The 17,279-nt window shown below is 38.4% G+C and overlaps 4 protein-coding genes across 4 annotated transcripts in view; 2 read left to right on the top strand and 2 right to left on the bottom strand.

Moving 5' to 3' along the window:
* Positions 1-1,163: 1,163 nt before the first annotated feature.
* On the bottom strand, positions 1,164-4,600 carry LOC147160851 (uncharacterized). Its single transcript, XM_086057822.1, has 5 exons — positions 4,203-4,600; positions 3,795-4,083; positions 3,595-3,710; positions 3,273-3,318; positions 1,164-3,089 (listed from the first exon to the last, which is right to left on the bottom strand). Exons 1-5 carry the CDS (start codon positions 4,364-4,366, stop codon positions 1,683-1,685), a joined length of 2,022 nt encoding a protein of 673 aa, XP_085913948.1. The 5' UTR covers positions 4,367-4,600; the 3' UTR covers positions 1,164-1,682.
* A 16-nt stretch (positions 4,601-4,616) lies between these two features.
* Positions 4,617-7,807, top strand: bkgd (beta-keto-L-gulonate decarboxylase). The gene is made up of 8 exons (XM_086057823.1): positions 4,617-5,021; positions 5,101-5,199; positions 5,306-5,379; positions 5,488-5,589; positions 5,749-5,925; positions 6,193-6,342; positions 6,516-6,632; positions 7,455-7,807. Exons 1-8 carry the CDS (start codon positions 4,820-4,822, stop codon positions 7,626-7,628), a joined length of 1,095 nt encoding a protein of 364 aa, XP_085913949.1. The 5' UTR covers positions 4,617-4,819; the 3' UTR covers positions 7,629-7,807.
* Positions 7,808-8,254: 447 nt separating this feature from the next.
* On the bottom strand, positions 8,255-10,668 carry timm22 (translocase of inner mitochondrial membrane 22 homolog (yeast)). Its single transcript, XM_086057825.1, has 4 exons — positions 10,402-10,668; positions 9,871-10,067; positions 8,909-8,981; positions 8,255-8,815 (listed from the first exon to the last, which is right to left on the bottom strand). Exons 1-4 carry the CDS (start codon positions 10,655-10,657, stop codon positions 8,739-8,741), a joined length of 603 nt encoding a protein of 200 aa, XP_085913951.1. The 5' UTR covers positions 10,658-10,668; the 3' UTR covers positions 8,255-8,738.
* A 367-nt stretch (positions 10,669-11,035) lies between these two features.
* Positions 11,036-17,279, top strand: part of specc1 (sperm antigen with calponin homology and coiled-coil domains 1) — a 49,847-nt gene continuing 43,603 nt past the window's right edge. Inside the window, exon 1 of the mRNA XM_086057820.1 lies at positions 11,036-11,167. The gene's annotated coding sequence lies outside the window, so the exon portion shown is untranslated. The remainder of the gene's footprint in view (positions 11,168-17,279) is intronic.

Here is a 17,279-nt window from a genome sequence, read left to right as displayed (position 1 = left end):
AAACGGAAGTAGGGCTGGGCGATATGGCCCAAAAATAAAATCTCGATTTTTGCAGTCATTCAGGACTATTACGATTTTAATATAATAATATCAACAATTTTTTTTTTTAAAGGTTTCATTCATTAAAAAAGTATTCTTGTGCAAAATGTTCAGACAATAATAATGTATACTGATTCTAAATCAGTTTTAACATAAACTTAACATTCATAGTTTGTGCTTAAATGCCACAATTAAGTAGTTGGTAGCTATTGTAAACATGTCTTGTAAACCACCCATCCAGCATTCTGCCAATTGTGCAAAATTACAACTCACAAAAACATTTGGATGTAACAGAACATAAGAACAACAGCTTTTAATAAGCCAGAAGATAAAACTCGATTTTACGATTTATTACATTTTCAACGATTCGATTTTTAGAATGACGATGTATCGAATTAATTAGATTTATTGCCCAGCCCTAATTGGAAGTTGTAAAGACCTGACAAAACAATAGTAACTTCATTTTAAAGCTACAACACACTCAACAAAAATACTACTGTAATATTTAGTTTAAGGTTTTTCCCTTAAAAGTAAAATACTGTGCAACAGTTGTTTTTTATTCACTATTATTCCGAGTCCAATTTATTAGTTGTTACTCCATTAAACTTCTTGTACAGTGTTTTTGGGTTATCCATTGCTCTTGCTCTACATCAGTGTATTATGGGTTTAAATGTGTGTTGTTTTAAAAGTAAGCTTAAAAACATTTTTAAACATTTTGAGTGGTGTAAATAAATAGGCTACTATAAAAACATGCCTTGTGTCTATTAGGGATGCTCTTTTCTTCTCTATCTGTTCCTTTTTTTGTGGTTAAAATTTTTCTGTACTGTAAAGAAATGGTGAAACTTAAGACCAAAGTTGGCCATAGACAAAGGGTTTCAACATTTTGGTGACAAACTATCTTTGAAAATGTTTGGCTTCTAAAGGGAGAACAGTATTAACGATTAACCTTCGGAATGAGCTTCAGCACAGCGTACGTGTAAACACTGCAGCATCAATTACCATAAAAACCGCCCGTTGTGGTTTCTGAGTGCACCTTTCTCAAATAGATTTTCCCAAATACCTGTTATGTCAGCAACCTCTTTTTTTTTTTACAGTCAACAAAAAACCTAAGAATTACATCCTCATTATCAATCCATCTATATTTTTATTGTGGTTGAACACTGCAAAAATACAGAAAAACAACCACTTACACTCACATTCGCATTTCACAATTGACATTTTAGTCCTCATTGAAGCTATGATGCATGTTTATGGAATGTGGAAGAACCCATCTATAAATATATATTTTATCATGCTTAACATTATATTATTCAAAAATGAATACAAGGCAATAGTTTGGTGTTTGGACCATGTTGAATTGTACACAATTGAAAATACATGATACCAGACATCCTACACATTCATGATACTCTTACATGGTTTACCGTGGAATTTGTTAAAACACTAAGGAGTTGAATGACATTGAATCTATCAAAATGATCAACCTAAAAAAACACACACGCTATTTTAAAAACCCTCTCGATAGTCAAACAGCTGGCGTGTGAATTGCGCTGACCAAAGGGGACATTTGAAAGGGTGAATGAGTCTCTTATGTCACAAGGGTGCGATTTGGTTTTAATGGATGGGTTTCCTTCTTTGTCTTTTTACATTTGAAAACCCTCATCACACAATAACATCCCCTCAAGCTCAGCCTGATTTGTAAGCTGCTTTTTTCTCTTCTTCTTTTTCTTCTTGTCTTTTAAATCATTTAATGTGTCACTTCCAGGCCTGCCGTCATCAAAAGTGGCCCGACCGTGACAACTTTCAGCATAGTGAGCTTGATTAAGTGATGAATTGAGCTCTCCGGATTCTCCAGTCTCAACAGGTCGAGTGTCCTCGGTCTCACAATAAGATTTATTTTTATGCCTCTTTTTCTTCTTCTTCTTCTTTTTTGAAGTACTGCTTTCCGCCACATCAGCAACAAGGAAGGAAGAGGTCCTATTGTTTGTGTTTTCCACTTCAGACACACACTCATCAACTTCTGGCATTGTTCTGCTTGACTTTTTCTTCTTCTTTTTCTTGCCCACCACGTTGTCCTCGGTCATTTTCTCTGTTCCGTCAGCAACATGGCGGGTCTCGCCTGGAGTGTCAAACACGTCTACCCCCTCAGATATGCAGGAAGATTTCTTCTTCTTCTTTTCTATACTTCCATTTACAGGTGCCACATCACTGGAGGATTTCTCACTGATGTCATCTTCAAGAAATTTCTTTTTTTTTCTTTTTGCAGCCTTTTGAGGAACTGCAGTAGTGTCTAAATTCCCTGGTTCCGGATGTGATCGCTTTTTCTTCTTCTTTTTCCCCTGCCTCTCACCGTTCAGAGGTTTGCTGATGATGCACGTGTGCTCTTCAAACTCTCTTTGTATGGTTTTCTCCATTAGCTCAACTTGATTGAGGGAACACATAGCATCTTCTTTCATGCTAAGGTCAAGCTCAAAGCTAACCAGCTCATTTTCTCGCATGATATTTTCCTTGATTTGTTCTGAGGTAACGTCTCCACTATTATCTTCAGGTCTTGGAGTGTTAGCAATATGTGAAAAGTTGTCCATTCTGTTTTCATGAACCTCCAGGTCAACAAGGGCATCTGGGGTTTCCATGGTTACCGATACAGCAGCATTTTCATCCTCTTCCTGCCTAGATTGCCAATCACTCTCTTCTTCAGACAGGCTTTCTTGTTTGAATGGCAAAGATTCGGTTGTAGTTTCCACATCGACAAGATCTTGCGTTTCTTCTGGTAAAAGAGTTCTTTTGCTTCTTGGTGTTTGGGTTTGGACCACGTCGTTTCTTAGTGCTTCATGATTTCCCAACACAGAAGGCTCGCCACAAGTCGAAGAGGAACGCGTTTCATCGTTTTTGTCTTTCGCCAAAGGCGCACTTGACCTGGTCACCTCATTCGATGCAGTTTCTTGAGTAACAACTCCATTTCCCTCCTGATGTTGTTCGGCACACTGGGGTGGCGTGTACCAGGGCTGCTGCCACTTTGCTTTGGATTTTGCCAGAAATTGTTTTTTTTCCTGCATCATAACACACACAGGAAAAATGATAATCACACACAACAGATGAAACACCTCTATATGCGTTCACAATAGCTTTACCTCAAAACGTACTAAAACACATTTTCTCAACACATTGTAAACACACTCGGCGTGCGGTGTGGTCGACACACATCTGATTGGAAAGTGCATCGGTTTGCTTACCACCACTTTGATGTCCTCGTCACCAGATTTGTCTTCTTCTTCATCTCTGCAATAGTACAGATATTTTATAATTGTACTTCACAAAAAATATAAATGCAACAATAGCTCTTTTTTTAACCATTAAAAATAAGTGATAACACAGATAAGGTTGCCTACATGGAAAATAAAGGTTTTTTTTGTTTTGTTTCATCTTGAAAAAGGGTTAATATCTGTATTTAGCTTCATTTTTTGCCAAAAATAATCCAGCCACTTGGAAGTGCAATGAAACGATCAAGCCTCAGGGAACGTAAGGTCATGTTATGTCATGTCATGTTAAACTCACACTGTCAGTGGTGATATGTTCTCATCGTCTCGGTCAACTGTCGGTAGACCGTCATGCAAATCCTCAACTCCCTGCCACAACTCGACACATTTGAAGAAGCCCCCCATCACATAATTCTGTAAAAAGTCAAATGTAAAATATTGAAGGAGCATAAAAGTTGCAGAATGTTAACAACATACAATGTACAAAATTGTCCGTACAGTAAATTTTAGATTCTGTTTGGTGGTTAAAAGAGTGCATCTGGGCTTCCATGTCCTTTCCGTGAGGAAGGAGAAGCTGTATTTTGGAAGTTTTATCTTTCCTTTCTTTTTCTTTTTTCCGCTCATCTCATGGTCATCGTCATCGTCATCACTGAAAGAGGACGAAGCGTCCTCCCCACTGTCCTCTTGCTCAGTGACAAAGGTGTGCCGTGACGATTTACGCCGTCTCACTGTTCTCCTGGCTTGAGGCAGGGGCAACTGTGTTAGAAATAGGCTGTCTCCCGAATCACTGCAAAGACACAATCACAAATGACATTTCCATTCATTTGCGTGCAGTGAGATTTTTCTAATGCAGCCAGTAAATATGTGTCTTGGCTTAATAAAGGTTGCGAAATGCAAATAATGTACCTGTCGACTTCAGGGGGACTTTCAGGTTTGGGATTTTGGCTACTCGGTCCCGCCGAACACTCGAGGTACTGCGATATTTTCTTCATATCATCGAGAGGATACCTTTCCAGGACGTCGTGACCCGCTGAAGCGTCAGATTGACTCAAACCAACATGTGTCGGCATTTAGGGCTTCCTTTGGAAAATTGTTTGGGTCCTTATGTCGGAAATGAGTACAAATTCCTCATCCGCCTGTCCTGGATGATCATAATACACGGCATTCAAATAATAACCAAAAATATGACGACATTTGTTTATATTGCTGAAAAACAAACAGACATGCCGTTACAAAAAGTACAATTTACAGTTTCAGGCGTGCTTCCGGATAAACCAGGAAGTACTTTGAGCGTCGTGACTTGTCACGTGACTTCTTCAACACAAAAACAGTCAAGATGAGTCCGTCATACGTCTACTTCATTTTTCGTCCACCCGTTATGAGGACTGGGACTAGTAACACTTTAAACCCGAAATATACACGCCACAGAGTCTTTAAGTCCCATACAAAAAAAATAACATTTGAAATTGTACAAACGGTAACAGCAATACGGACCAAATAGCTGTGAAAGCAAGCGACGACAAATGAAAAAGATAAGTAACTCTCTTGTTACTTTATTTACTCTTCGTTTGTACTTTACTCAGACACTTTCTCTGCAGTCCACACACACTTTTCCAGTTTTCCCGTCTCGTCACCCACACTTGCGCTCAAATATAGCCATGCCAGATGTTGCCAAAACCGAAAAGGCTCATTTGCATTTCCCAGACCTAGAAGAACTGCGAGCCGGTAAGAACTTAAAGATAATGGACACAGTAATTCAATTACTGGTCAGACAAGAGATTCACTGGTGTTACTGTGTTTGCAGTGTTACAAACAGGGCTGGCAGATAACTTTGCAGAGGTTAAGGTGAGTGTTGTGGAATGTCCTGATCTCACTAAGAAGCCGTTCAATTTTCCTGTTAAAGGTAAGATTTTTTAATTTATTTTTTAACAGAATTCATCCAGATACGCATTACACAGATTAAACATGTGCACTTTTGTATACAATATGATGTTTCCTTCATCCTTTAGGTTTGTGTGGAAGTCCTCGGGTCACAGATGTGGGAGGGGTACCTTACCTGGTTCCTGTGATTCAAAAGCATAAGGTACTTTTGTCTACAACTCACCCAGCGATGCCAATGCATCTGGTGCTTTCAATTGCTGCTTATTAGCGTTGTCCAATTAATTGTTCTGCTGTCATATTCTCTCATCAGGAGTATGACATGAATGCTATATCAAAAGAGCTGGAGCTACCAGGCGCGTTCATCCTTGGTGCAGGAGCTGTGCCCTCAAGGATTGTGGGAATGAATGCAGAAGTAATCCTCTAAATTATCTGCAATCTCCAACCACTATTTTAGAGACAATTTGTGACACACTGTACTGTCAAGATAGGGAATCTAAATGATTAGGGTTTTGTTTTCACTTTTAAAAACAGCAGACTTGAGCTTTGACGTATTATATATTTGCTATTCCAGTTGATGCCACTGGTTCTGACTGAAGCCGAAGGAAGGCCTGCAGTGAACAGCAGCTACTTCTCCTCCATCAATCCAGTGGATGGCCAGTGTCTACAAGAAAGATACGGCGACAAATTCTCTGACTGCAACTTTGGACTATTGGGGAATCTCTATGCTTGTGAGGGGAGGCCAGGCAAGGTAACGTCCACACTACTAGACAAATGACATCAAATTATATGAGTTAACATCTGGTTCTTCCCTACTAGTACTCAGTGGCAGATCTTATAGCATTAGCATTTTTTTCAACCTAATCAAAATAAGAAAAAGTACTACCAGTAAATAAATTACAAATCTGGTGAATTAATACTTCAGGCCCATTGCACTTGAATTAGAATCAACTGAAGAGACAATTAAAATAATAAATTGATGATGCAAGCTTAGACATTTGTCACCTCCTGTCTTCAGGTCATTGAGGTGCGGGCCAAGAGGAGAACGGGAGAGCACAGTATTGTGACGGCCTTGAGGAAGACTCTGGAGGTTCACTACCCTGATAAGAGCCTGGCTCTGGGGGGCACGTTCATCATTCAGAAGGGGAAAGCTAAAATACACATCATGGTAAATATGAGCATCATAACTCAGAAGAAAAAAAAAACATAAAAAGGGACATATTATAGAAAATTGACTTTTTAATATTTGTGTGGATAATACTTGAATTGCATACTATGTCTCCTTTAAATTAGCAAGTCCCTGTATAGAAAGAGAGACTCATGTTGACCGTTTATGCACAGCCAAGAGAGTTCTCAGTCTGCCCTCTCACCTCCGACGAAGAGGTCAACGGCTGGCTCAAACATTTTGAGGTGAACGCCCCACTCATCTGCCAGTCGGTGCTTGTATCCAGAGATCCTGTGAGTAAAAATCCCATCAATGAATGCATATGTGGAAAAAGTCTCAAGCCATTAGATGTATTTGTTGCTGGGTGCAGAACATACAGTTTGTAACTGCTGGAATGTCAATCAATAGAGTGCATAACCTAACAAATGTTAGGGCTGTGCAATTAATTGAAATTCAATTACAATTTCAATTATTACACTCCACAATTACGAAATTGGCAAAATCGTAAACAAAAATAAAATATTATTAAAACTAATTTTGAGTTGCTTAAATGTATATATTTGCATTTTTATTTCAAAATAACTCATTTAATCAATCTTGTCAGGTCCAAAAGAAACTTGCATAATTTTCATGTTTCGAAGAAATTGATTTGTCTTCATATTTTTTTACATTTAAACATTTGTTTTGTTCTTTATGGCCTAAATTTTAATTTCAGACTTGGATGCGTTCTGAGTTTGACCTCTGGGGTCAACTAGAGGTCTTTGACCCCCAGCATATGAAATTAGAAACATGTCCATGTTAAGATCTACATGTGATATAAATGTAACCTAAATGTGTATTTCCATGTTTCTGGCCATGAGATGCCCATTTGTGATAAGCACGGGTCACCTTTGGGGTCAGTTGGAGTTCACTGACCTCCAGCATAATGCATTTCTATGTGCGACTTCCAAAACAGGCGCATCTTTGGTTCTAAATGTGACTTAGATGTGGTGACGTGAAGAGTGATTAGTCCAGTGTAAATGAACAGATTGTTTGCAATCACTACATTAGTGAAAACAATGCTATTAATCACAAAATTGTCACTTTCCATGACCATTTACGTGCTTTGTATTCAGGGACTTGACCTACGTGTGGAGCACACACACTGCTTCAGTCACCATGGAGAAGGTGGCCACTACTACATCGACACCACGCCCGACAGCGTGGAGTACTTGGGCTACTTCATGCCTGCCGAGTTCATGTACCGCATTGACAGGCCCAGGGAGACCCATGCAGTCGGAAGAGATTAAAAAAAAAAAAAAGGAACTGCATGGTGCACTGTTATTAATTATGAAATCTGGTAGCACATACATTGCAGTTTTTGTGAAATTATAATCAAATTTTTGGGTGGTGGTGACATACTGTGTACAATGATTGCATTTTCTTAATTTGAAATTTCCCACAGGATTAATAAAGCCATTTAAAACAACTTCATTGCTCTCACCCACCCCCACCCCCCCCAAAAAAAAGACAACCATCCAATGAAATTGTATTCACTATTATTGTTGCTGAGTATTTTTCCACATAATGGCAAAGGATTTTCCTCCATTCGACCCAGTAGAATCACATTTTGCGACTGATGATATATTTTCGAATGGAATCCATTTTCTCAACAACTCATCCTTCAATACAGTTAGTGGATTATTGGTAGGTGGCATCAGTGACTATCTTTGTTTATAACGACAACTACAGAAAACACCTGGCAAGATCCCACAGATGAAGACATGCAATTTTTCAATAACTTACTAGAACAAAACTCAGAAAATAATGAGTTCAGGAATATTGTGTGACATATTGTGTGCATGACAAAAACGTACAAAATATGTGCCCCTTAATACATGGAGTTCTTTATAAAGAAAATTGACTGGAGGCGATCTAATGTGAATGTAATGTTTATGACGTGCCACAGGCACAATACATGACAAAAACACGACTGACCCCAAATATGAAGAAATAATATTTACATCGTTGAGCTTCTGTTTTGTGTGTGTGGTCAGATTCCAGTAAATTTGAAAATGACCTGCTAAAATGACCAAATAGCTTTCATATAAATAGTTTATGTTAACATTGCTCAATGAGAAGAATGATGTGAAAGTAGCCAGTGATTTTCCAACTCACCATTCTTAACATTAAATTGGCGCACTCTGATCTGGCTTTAATTAAAAAAACAAGACCTTAGTTAGTAAAGTGGGTTGTTTTTCTGTCCACTTCCAACAACCACATAATTCCAACCAATGGTAATTCTAGTTGGCTTCTTCACCGCTCCTCTTGTTTGCAGACCTACAGGTCGGCATCTCTCATATTTGGTCTGCACAGGCTCATCCAGAGAGATTATCTGTCCGCAGAGTCACTTTAGTGCTTCACCGCAGATAATACTCGATGGCTGCAGAAAAAGCGGCAAAGCCTCCACATCCTAGGACCCCGGCCTTCAGACCAGCTACAAATGTGAAAAGATCACAAGTGCGGGCATAAGTTTAAATAAATAAATAAATAAAAATACATCCATCTATGTAAATATGGCTTCACATACCTCGAAACCCGATTGCTCCTCCAGTAATACAGCCACTGTACACTGCATTCTTCCAGTCTGATTTGCCTCTGTGCTGTAAATAAAATTGGGAGTTAAAATGGTGTCTCAATTTGTTGAAAGACAAACTAAAATAGATTTGACAAAACATTCAACAGAAATATTATTATTTATTATTTTAAAACTTCTGAATGTTAGAGGAACTGGACTGCACAGTCCTTAAAAAACCCCATAAAGTGAAGTCATAGTTTTGCTTCTAAACACATTATACGTTTGAAGATAATTGATGAGAACAATGTTTTACTATTACAGTACTAATTGTCAAGCTATATAATGTCACAGTGTTTTCCTCATTTCAGTGTGATTGTGTATCAATTTTAAGACGTTTCATTTCATTCAACCTCTACATTGGACGTCATGTTGACACACGTGCACTAGGTGGCACTATCGGATCAACTGAGGTGACAGTTAACAGTTCAAAGTAAGTGTTGTAAAAGTGTAAGGACCCTGAGGCCATATTACTGTAATTTGTAATTGTACCAAATTTTTTTGTGAGAGAGAAAAAAAATAGGCCAACTAAGTCTTACAAACTTAAACTGGGACTTAAGTGCACAAATTATTTACTCTTTGCTCTTTAATTTTTTGTCCCGAAGAAGAAATGTAAACGGGAAAAAAAAGAAACATGACTTGGGTATGGTAAAAAATATTGAATGGTGATGACTTCTTCTGTAATATTATATATTTATGGTGTAAAATCATTCAAAGCTAGTGAGAAAAATATTTCTAAATAACATAATTTCATTGTTTAACTACATTCTAGGTGGAATTGCATTTTCAAGATTATATCTATAAAACTAACTATCATTAATCAATGTAAACGTGCTTTATTTCATGCATATTTAGGAAGTAGTGTAGTGAAAGCTTGCACTATATGCACAAAATAAAGACTTTTAGTGTTAACATACCGATTCTATGATGCACTCTGTACAGGAGAACATGGCGCCCACAATGGCAAAGTTCTTAGCATAGGACATGCCCCTCTGTCCCATATCTTTGAGGACTTCTCTTGCTGTGGGGGTCCTCAGCGGGTCTTTGGGATCGAACCCTACATTGGTGTCTATGCCCGCGGTAAAAACGCCAAACGCTCCCCCGAGGACAAACCCTGTGTAAAACAGACAATAAAAGACATCAACAGTGACTTAAGAGATATTATGATTTTCAACTTGTCATTCTAATGACGACACTCAAAACATGGACTCACATATTTGTAACCTACACACGAATCTTCTACGAAAAATGATTTGCTCCAACTAATGCTGGGCAATTAATCGATTATTCAAGTTCAGTTATAGGGTGATATTATTATGTTTCATATTTCCATAGCCCAATTCCCATCCAAAGTGCAACCCCGTTGACGTGCATTGCTTCAAAGAATATAGCAGTAAACACAGTCAAGCACGATGCACACACTGATAACCTTAATTCATTGTATTTACCTCCAACACAGGCCAAAAGGGACTTGAAAGCGCAACTCTCCATCGCACTCTCTATCCTTTTTTGCTCCTCGCTTTTAAAAGGCACCGGCAGTCCCCCCATTACACCGGGGTTCAAGTCCTTCACGATCCTCTTGTCCCCAATAAGATGATCCAGGAGCATACTGTACTGAAACGACGGACTGTCCATACTCGGGCCAGCAGGAGCACTTTGAGAATCAGAGACGAAAGCCTCTGCAGCACTCGTGGAGGCCGCCATGTTTGTCAATGACAGCGCTTTGGGTAAATGCAGTCTTGGAGGAGCAGGGGCAGATTCGTTCCATTCGTAATATATATTTTTTCGATTTAATTAAATTTTCAAACTGTAGATGTGGTTTACGCGACTACAGTTTAACACACAATCAATTAATGGATTTTGTTTCACGTCATTTTACGTAGTTATTTGTAAATGAGTTTCGAATCAGCATATTCGAGCCAATATGACGCGCCTAATGTCATGTAATTGTTATTCCTATTTTATTTTATATATATTGTTATTTTAAATCAATGTATACATAAAATGTTTAATAAAGAAAATGTTATACGTTTTTGTTTTACCACGGCAAGACACAGCGCCAACCCACTTGGACTACATTTCTCATAAACCCCTTCGAGTACTGCGCCACGCGCTCCACCTATCCGGCGGCCAACTGTGACTGTGCTGAGTCGAAGCCGTAGCGGCGGCTGCATCCTGCACCGACAACAGCAGCACCTCAACACTACCGAACAGGTGAAAATCTATAACACATTCTTGCTTATCTCCCAGACCTTGGACTGCGCTCGTGCCAATTTGTATGTACTTTGCCTTAGAATGAGAAAGCACAGCGACGTTTAATTAACTCTGATGGCAGATGGCTCGTAACTGGAGACGTCAATCTTCGATTAATGGAAATACAATATTTAATGGTTTATGTTAATTTGTGCCGCTGCGTAACTGAATGGTTCCTTAAACGGAATCTCTATATACTATTGTCATTTTGGGACATGTAATTCAGTTGTTTCAGAAGCTAAGACACATTTTTATTTAGGCTATTTGAGAAAAATCTCACGATACGCAACAACAAAAAAAGTCACAAAAGTATATACAGTGTAGTATACTGAAATAATGGTTATCTTGTGTTATTTTACTCTCAAATTCAATTGAAATATGTCCTGTATGTGAACACGAGTTGTACTTTGTGACTGCTATAGATACATTGTTTGTATAGTAGCTGAATAATAAATTTTATGTCACGTCTCATGATCTCAAACAGCTGGTTGGGACTGCTCCAATCAATAGTATCCATCTGCTCTGCAGGCATTCACTGAGTATTCAGATTTTATTCCGATCAAAAATGAATCCCGCAGTTGAAATGACTCATTATTAAACTCTAGATACAAATTATTACTGTTAAAAGTCGCACGTTTAAAGAATGTCTGATGTTGTTTGTGCGTTGGTCCAATCGTTTGTTCCTCATTAGTGAAGCTTCCAAAATAAGCCAGTGTTGTGTTTAATGTGCTTCGTCAGTGAAAGCTTGCTGTTCACATTTTTTTAAAGGCCCATTTTCTTTCACTCAGCAACCCATTTGGCACAACCACATAGGTGTTATTTGTTTGTTTAGTGCCATAATTAGTACCTTGTGTTTCCTGCAATGTAAAGTCTCTATTGCTATTACTTGACGAATAAGTTGTTTGTTGTTTTGGACGTGAGTTGTTATGGAAAATTTGAATTATTATGATGCTGACATTAATGGGGTACAATATTGCAATTCAACAAATGCATTACCGTATCAAAATAATAGTCAAATCTGTGGAGCCTTGTGACTGTGGATAAAGCGACTTTATATTACACTGTTGTGTTTATGGAGGAGGCTAGTCATGGAGTTGATCTTGAAGTCGTATTTTGGGGAACCCAACTGTGCAAAAAAATAATAATTTGAGAGCTTTCACTTTTTTTTTTTATTGCTGCTTTTGAAATGTCATGGAAGAAAAATATACAGTATGTCCAAGTAATCCAATATGGTCAATGTAAATGTTGTTCGGAGCTAAATAAAGCCTCTTCGCTCCCTTTTATGGTTAACCACACTAGAAGAGGAAATAGTTGGAAGTCTGCTTTTTGGGACAGAACACAGCTGAAGAGAAGCCCATCTTAAAACAGTATTGAGTGTGTCATAAAGATACATCTGTCTGGGTTCAAGATGATTATTTACAAATTAATTGTACACATATTTTATTTAATGATGTTGTTTTGAAACATATTGTACTAGACTCGGTATGTTCTTCTGTTAACTGGGGACGTGCGCCTCTGTGTTTTTTTTTTTTTTCTTTGACGACTCTCATCCTCTGTTTGAATCATTACTGAGGCAGTTCCTGTCATTTGCTTGCTATTTATAGCATATATCTGGGAAGGACCCATGTTCAGTTGCACATACTGTATTAGGTGGCATGAGATGTTGCCCGGTGGTCTGGAAGACCGTTCATCGTGAGAACAATTGAATATGATCGCCTAATCCTCTACTGGGAATTCAAGGTTTCTTCCCAGTGTTGTTAGAATCCTCAATGTTATAATAATAGTAGCACACTAAGGGACTGAATAGAGAGCTAGCCGCTGTGCTGGAGTCCTTCATCCACATGCAGCGATGACGTGACCTTGTGATGTGGTGTAGAGGGTGGAAGGCTGGCTATTATGAAATATGGTAGGAGGATGATGTAATAAATCATATAAACTGACTTGTTAAGGCCCTGCCCTTGAGCAAAAGCAAATAAAGAAACAGACAGTTGCAGTAGTTCCTTTCTTAACAATAGCGCTGCTGTGAATGTTGATGTAGTACTTTAGTTATATAACAACATTAATCGTTTCATCAGAAAAAAATTCTTCAGCGGTGACAGTGACTCACTTTATAGGAGAAAGAATGACTACTTGCATTCAAATATGTGATTTCAAAATGATTTTCCATCTTTAAGGTGTTTAGATCAACGAGGAGAGAGAGTAATTTCTTCACCTGGAAAAAAAACCCATACTTGACAAGCATTGTCCAAGAAATGCTGCTTCTGTAATGGATCATCAGGACTAGGACCCGACCGGTTAATCGGCCGCCGATTATTGCCATTCAAACACCGGGCAAAACAATCGGCAAATTGTGCCAAATGGCCGATTATTTTCCCCTTAAAGCGTTATCATCGAAGAACAGCGAAAGATTCAGACGCTATGAAAGTACCCTGAATGCACCATTTTGCTTGTGTAGCATTAGCAACAAGCAAGTGCGTATGGTATGTTATCCTGGTTATTCTGTTGTCCCTAAGCGTCCTTTAAGCTGTTTAATGACACCCCAGTTGGAGTTAACCGTAAAACTAAACACACGACAATAAGAATGGCATCCACTGTATATTGAAATACAAAACATGCTTCGTTTTTAAAACATCGCTAGCCTATCGCTAATGCTAAAAGCAGAGGGAGGATCCCATTTAAATGCAAACTTCCTGTTAGCATCGACTTCGGGAGTGTTTTTCCTTCAAATAACGAATATTCAGGCACAAATGCTGTAGGGAACACATACCCACACGTAAGATAACGCTTTGCAAAGGCACAAATTCTTCCCAATGTGTGAAAAACGAGTTATTTAAATATAATTAAATTGCAACTTTCTTCTGTACTCACTTGAAGCGTGTACACCATGGATGCACGGCACCACACTGCCCCCAAGAGGCCAAAACGCACAGGAACAGTCAATATTAGTTTTTTTCAGGTGCTATTATTTTAGCTTATTCTATTCTTATTTCACTTTCTCATTGTTTTATTTTGTCATTGTCGTTCCAAGTTATATTTAAAGTTGATATTTCAAGAATTGAAAGACTTTATTTTCTTAAAATTCAAGGATGCAAACTTTTTTTTTTGTCTTAACACATTTCCACATGACATCGCACGAAATACAATCCCAAGGTCCCAGGTTAGCACAATAAGTCCCAAGACTTGTGAAAATAACACAAGATAAAAAGGTGTAAAAGAAAAGGTTAATGCTTTACAGCAGTTGTAAACAAATAAGAACGTTTTATTATAAATCTATACAATAACCTTGTATACTTCATTAAAAATTCATTGATAAGGTCATATTGTGGACTAGTCATTCAAAACAGCGAAGGTTTGTGCGCAAGTGACATCCATTAAAAATGAATTTTGGGTGGGCGGGAGGGGGATAATTTTATGCATTAAATATATATTTTTAAATAATCGTCAATCAGTGTTTTTTTCCGCCAAAAATCAGCATCAGCCTCAAAAAAAGCATATCGGTCGGGCCCTAATCAGGACCACATATGACATAAAGCTGACATGTCTTGTTGTTGTGCTTGCTCCTGCCATTGTGTTGAGAATGTCTTTATAGGTGACAGATGCGCAGATATTATTAGGTTGTCTCTTCTTGGTAAACAGGACAAGCGAGTTTCCGAGCGTAATGCGAGCACGAGCAGGGAAAAATTTGAAATATTTGTCCGAGAGGTGAAGATCAAATGGAAATGGGAAAGCGTAAGTGTTCCGCTCCCAAAAGCTGCAGTGGAACTCTCCTTGGCCTGGCCCATGCATTACGATGCTTCATTGTGGAAAGTCATTGAGCTTTGTTCTCATGGATGCTGTGCAAGTGTTTCTATGGAATCCGCCCACTCACTCTAAATGCACGCAGGAAAGCGGCAGAAGTTTGCGCTACGTGGCTCGGGCTGTTTATCCGACTCCAAGTTCGACACCATCAGAGCAGGAAGTTTCGCCCTCGGGGGAGCTTGGCTCGAAGAAACTTGAAGCACTGCCTCTGGCTGATGAACTTTGCATGGGAATCTTAGTTACTGCTTGCATTATTGTACTTGGCCACCTAATGCATGAATGTAACTGCTGAGAGGCGACAGTCCAATACATCAGTCATTGCTCGGCACATGACTAAGCGTACAGTATATATCAAGCAAACAATCAAGCTCTGTCTTGACCAATTCAAAATTAAATTCAATCAAATGCATTAACTTAAGAATGTTACACTTTTGACTGCATTTTTATGTTGTTAGCAAGATAATTCAAAACTACTTAACCATGCATGCCCATGAAACTTTGAGAGAGATTTGGCATCATTTCGGTCAAAATTCAGATGTGCCTTTGAAATATAGTTCTTATTTAACATGAACATTTCATTGAAAGAAAACAGCAGCAAATGTCGATTATTTTGGTTTTGGGCATTTGTTAACATAACTGATAACTAATAACCACAATAACTACTCCAATGGAATGAAACATTATTGCCTGCTACTTAAACATATGCTGTGCAGTTTCTCTGATTTCAAGTATTGCAGTAAATTCTGTAAACTTTACTCTAATACGAGCTTATTTTGGTGTGACTCTAAACTGAGTAAAATTTACACGTGGAAGAGAGTAAAAAAAAAAAAAGCCAATCTACTCTCGATGTTTTTGGTCTCCTTTTGGATATAAGCAAACAGTAGGAGTGGTATAGCTCAGGTGGTAGAGTCTCCCAAGCTGAAGGTCGTGAGTTTGTTCCTCAACATTTATGTAACTTTTTTTTCTTCCAAATAAACTAGTAAAATTTTGTCAAAATCTCTCCTTGCAAAATTTCCTTAGAATTTCTGAATCGTTTTTTTTTTTTCATGGGATAGGCAAAATCTCTCGTACACACTAAAAATACTTGAAGTAAAATTTACTCTGAATATTTTACTCTCTTCCAAGTGTAAATGTTACTCTTTTTAGAGTGGGACCAAACAGACTGTGTTTAGAGTAAAAAATGACTACAGAATTTACTGTGAGGATGCTCCATACCACTTTTTTCAGATTGACACATACGAGTACTCAACTCTAGAGTAGACACCGATACCACAAGTACTTTTGATACATTACCCCCCCCCCACCCAAAAAAAAGACATACTTTTTTTACTTTTATATCCCAGTAGAGCCTTTTTTTCTTAAAATTGCATGAAATTAATGGCAATATTCAATTCTTCTCATTTCTACTTCTTGATCGTAAAACGGCCAAAAGAGAGCCGTCGCCTTGTATCGATACTCGCCCATTCCTAGGACTAGATTAGCTATGTTAATGTTGATTGAGTATTATTTATATATTATATATATTAACAAAGGTGAAATATTAGTGTGTGATACTACTAGGTTTCCGAAAAGAGAATCATTTTTTTCACCAAGAAAGAGAAAAAACATATACTTGACATATATGATACTCCATGAATTCAACCAATACTGTCGAAGGGTGCAACCAGGGTTTGTCATCATGCACACATGCAGCGACAGACAACTATCTGAATTATGTAGATATGTGGGAGGAAGCTGGAGAACCCAGCGAGAGCCCACATGAAAGGGGAAAGAGCACGAATGCGCCAGTTCGAAAGGCCCCGGTAGATTCCAGCCACAGCCAACAGCTCTCAATGCAAATCAATTGTAGCTGCACCAAAATTGTTGGCAGATTATTATTATTATTTTCATGCTCCAACTTCCCTGATTATGATTTTGGGATGGAGTTTCGCGTCCGCTTGCGCATCAGTTTCACATCTCCACAGACTAAAGAGGGAACACGGAGGGGAAAGTAGAGAGTGTCTGGCAGCACGAGGATAATAATACATTCTTCTGCTTTCATTTTAGCTGAGCTCATGACTCTGAGAAGACCACCTCCCTAGAATCCACTATTATACAGATGCTGATGTGGCCAGGCACTGCATGCATGCACTGTAGACTATTCCAGTGTTGTATTAGAAAAGGTTCGGACATTAAAGACTTTCTAACGTTTTGTTGTTGTGACCAGATGTTATTGTTGGCGTCACACCAGCCATTTGCTGCCCATTTTAAAGATTGTTACACAGTAATGAGTTTG

This window comes from Leptonotus elevatus, chromosome 16, assembly GCF_054856555.1.
Source record: "Leptonotus elevatus isolate MCC_2025b chromosome 16, RoL_Lele_1.0, whole genome shotgun sequence".
Lineage (NCBI taxonomy): Eukaryota > Metazoa > Chordata > Actinopteri > Syngnathiformes > Syngnathidae > Leptonotus > Leptonotus elevatus.
This window is presented reverse-complemented; position numbering and strand designations above follow the sequence as displayed.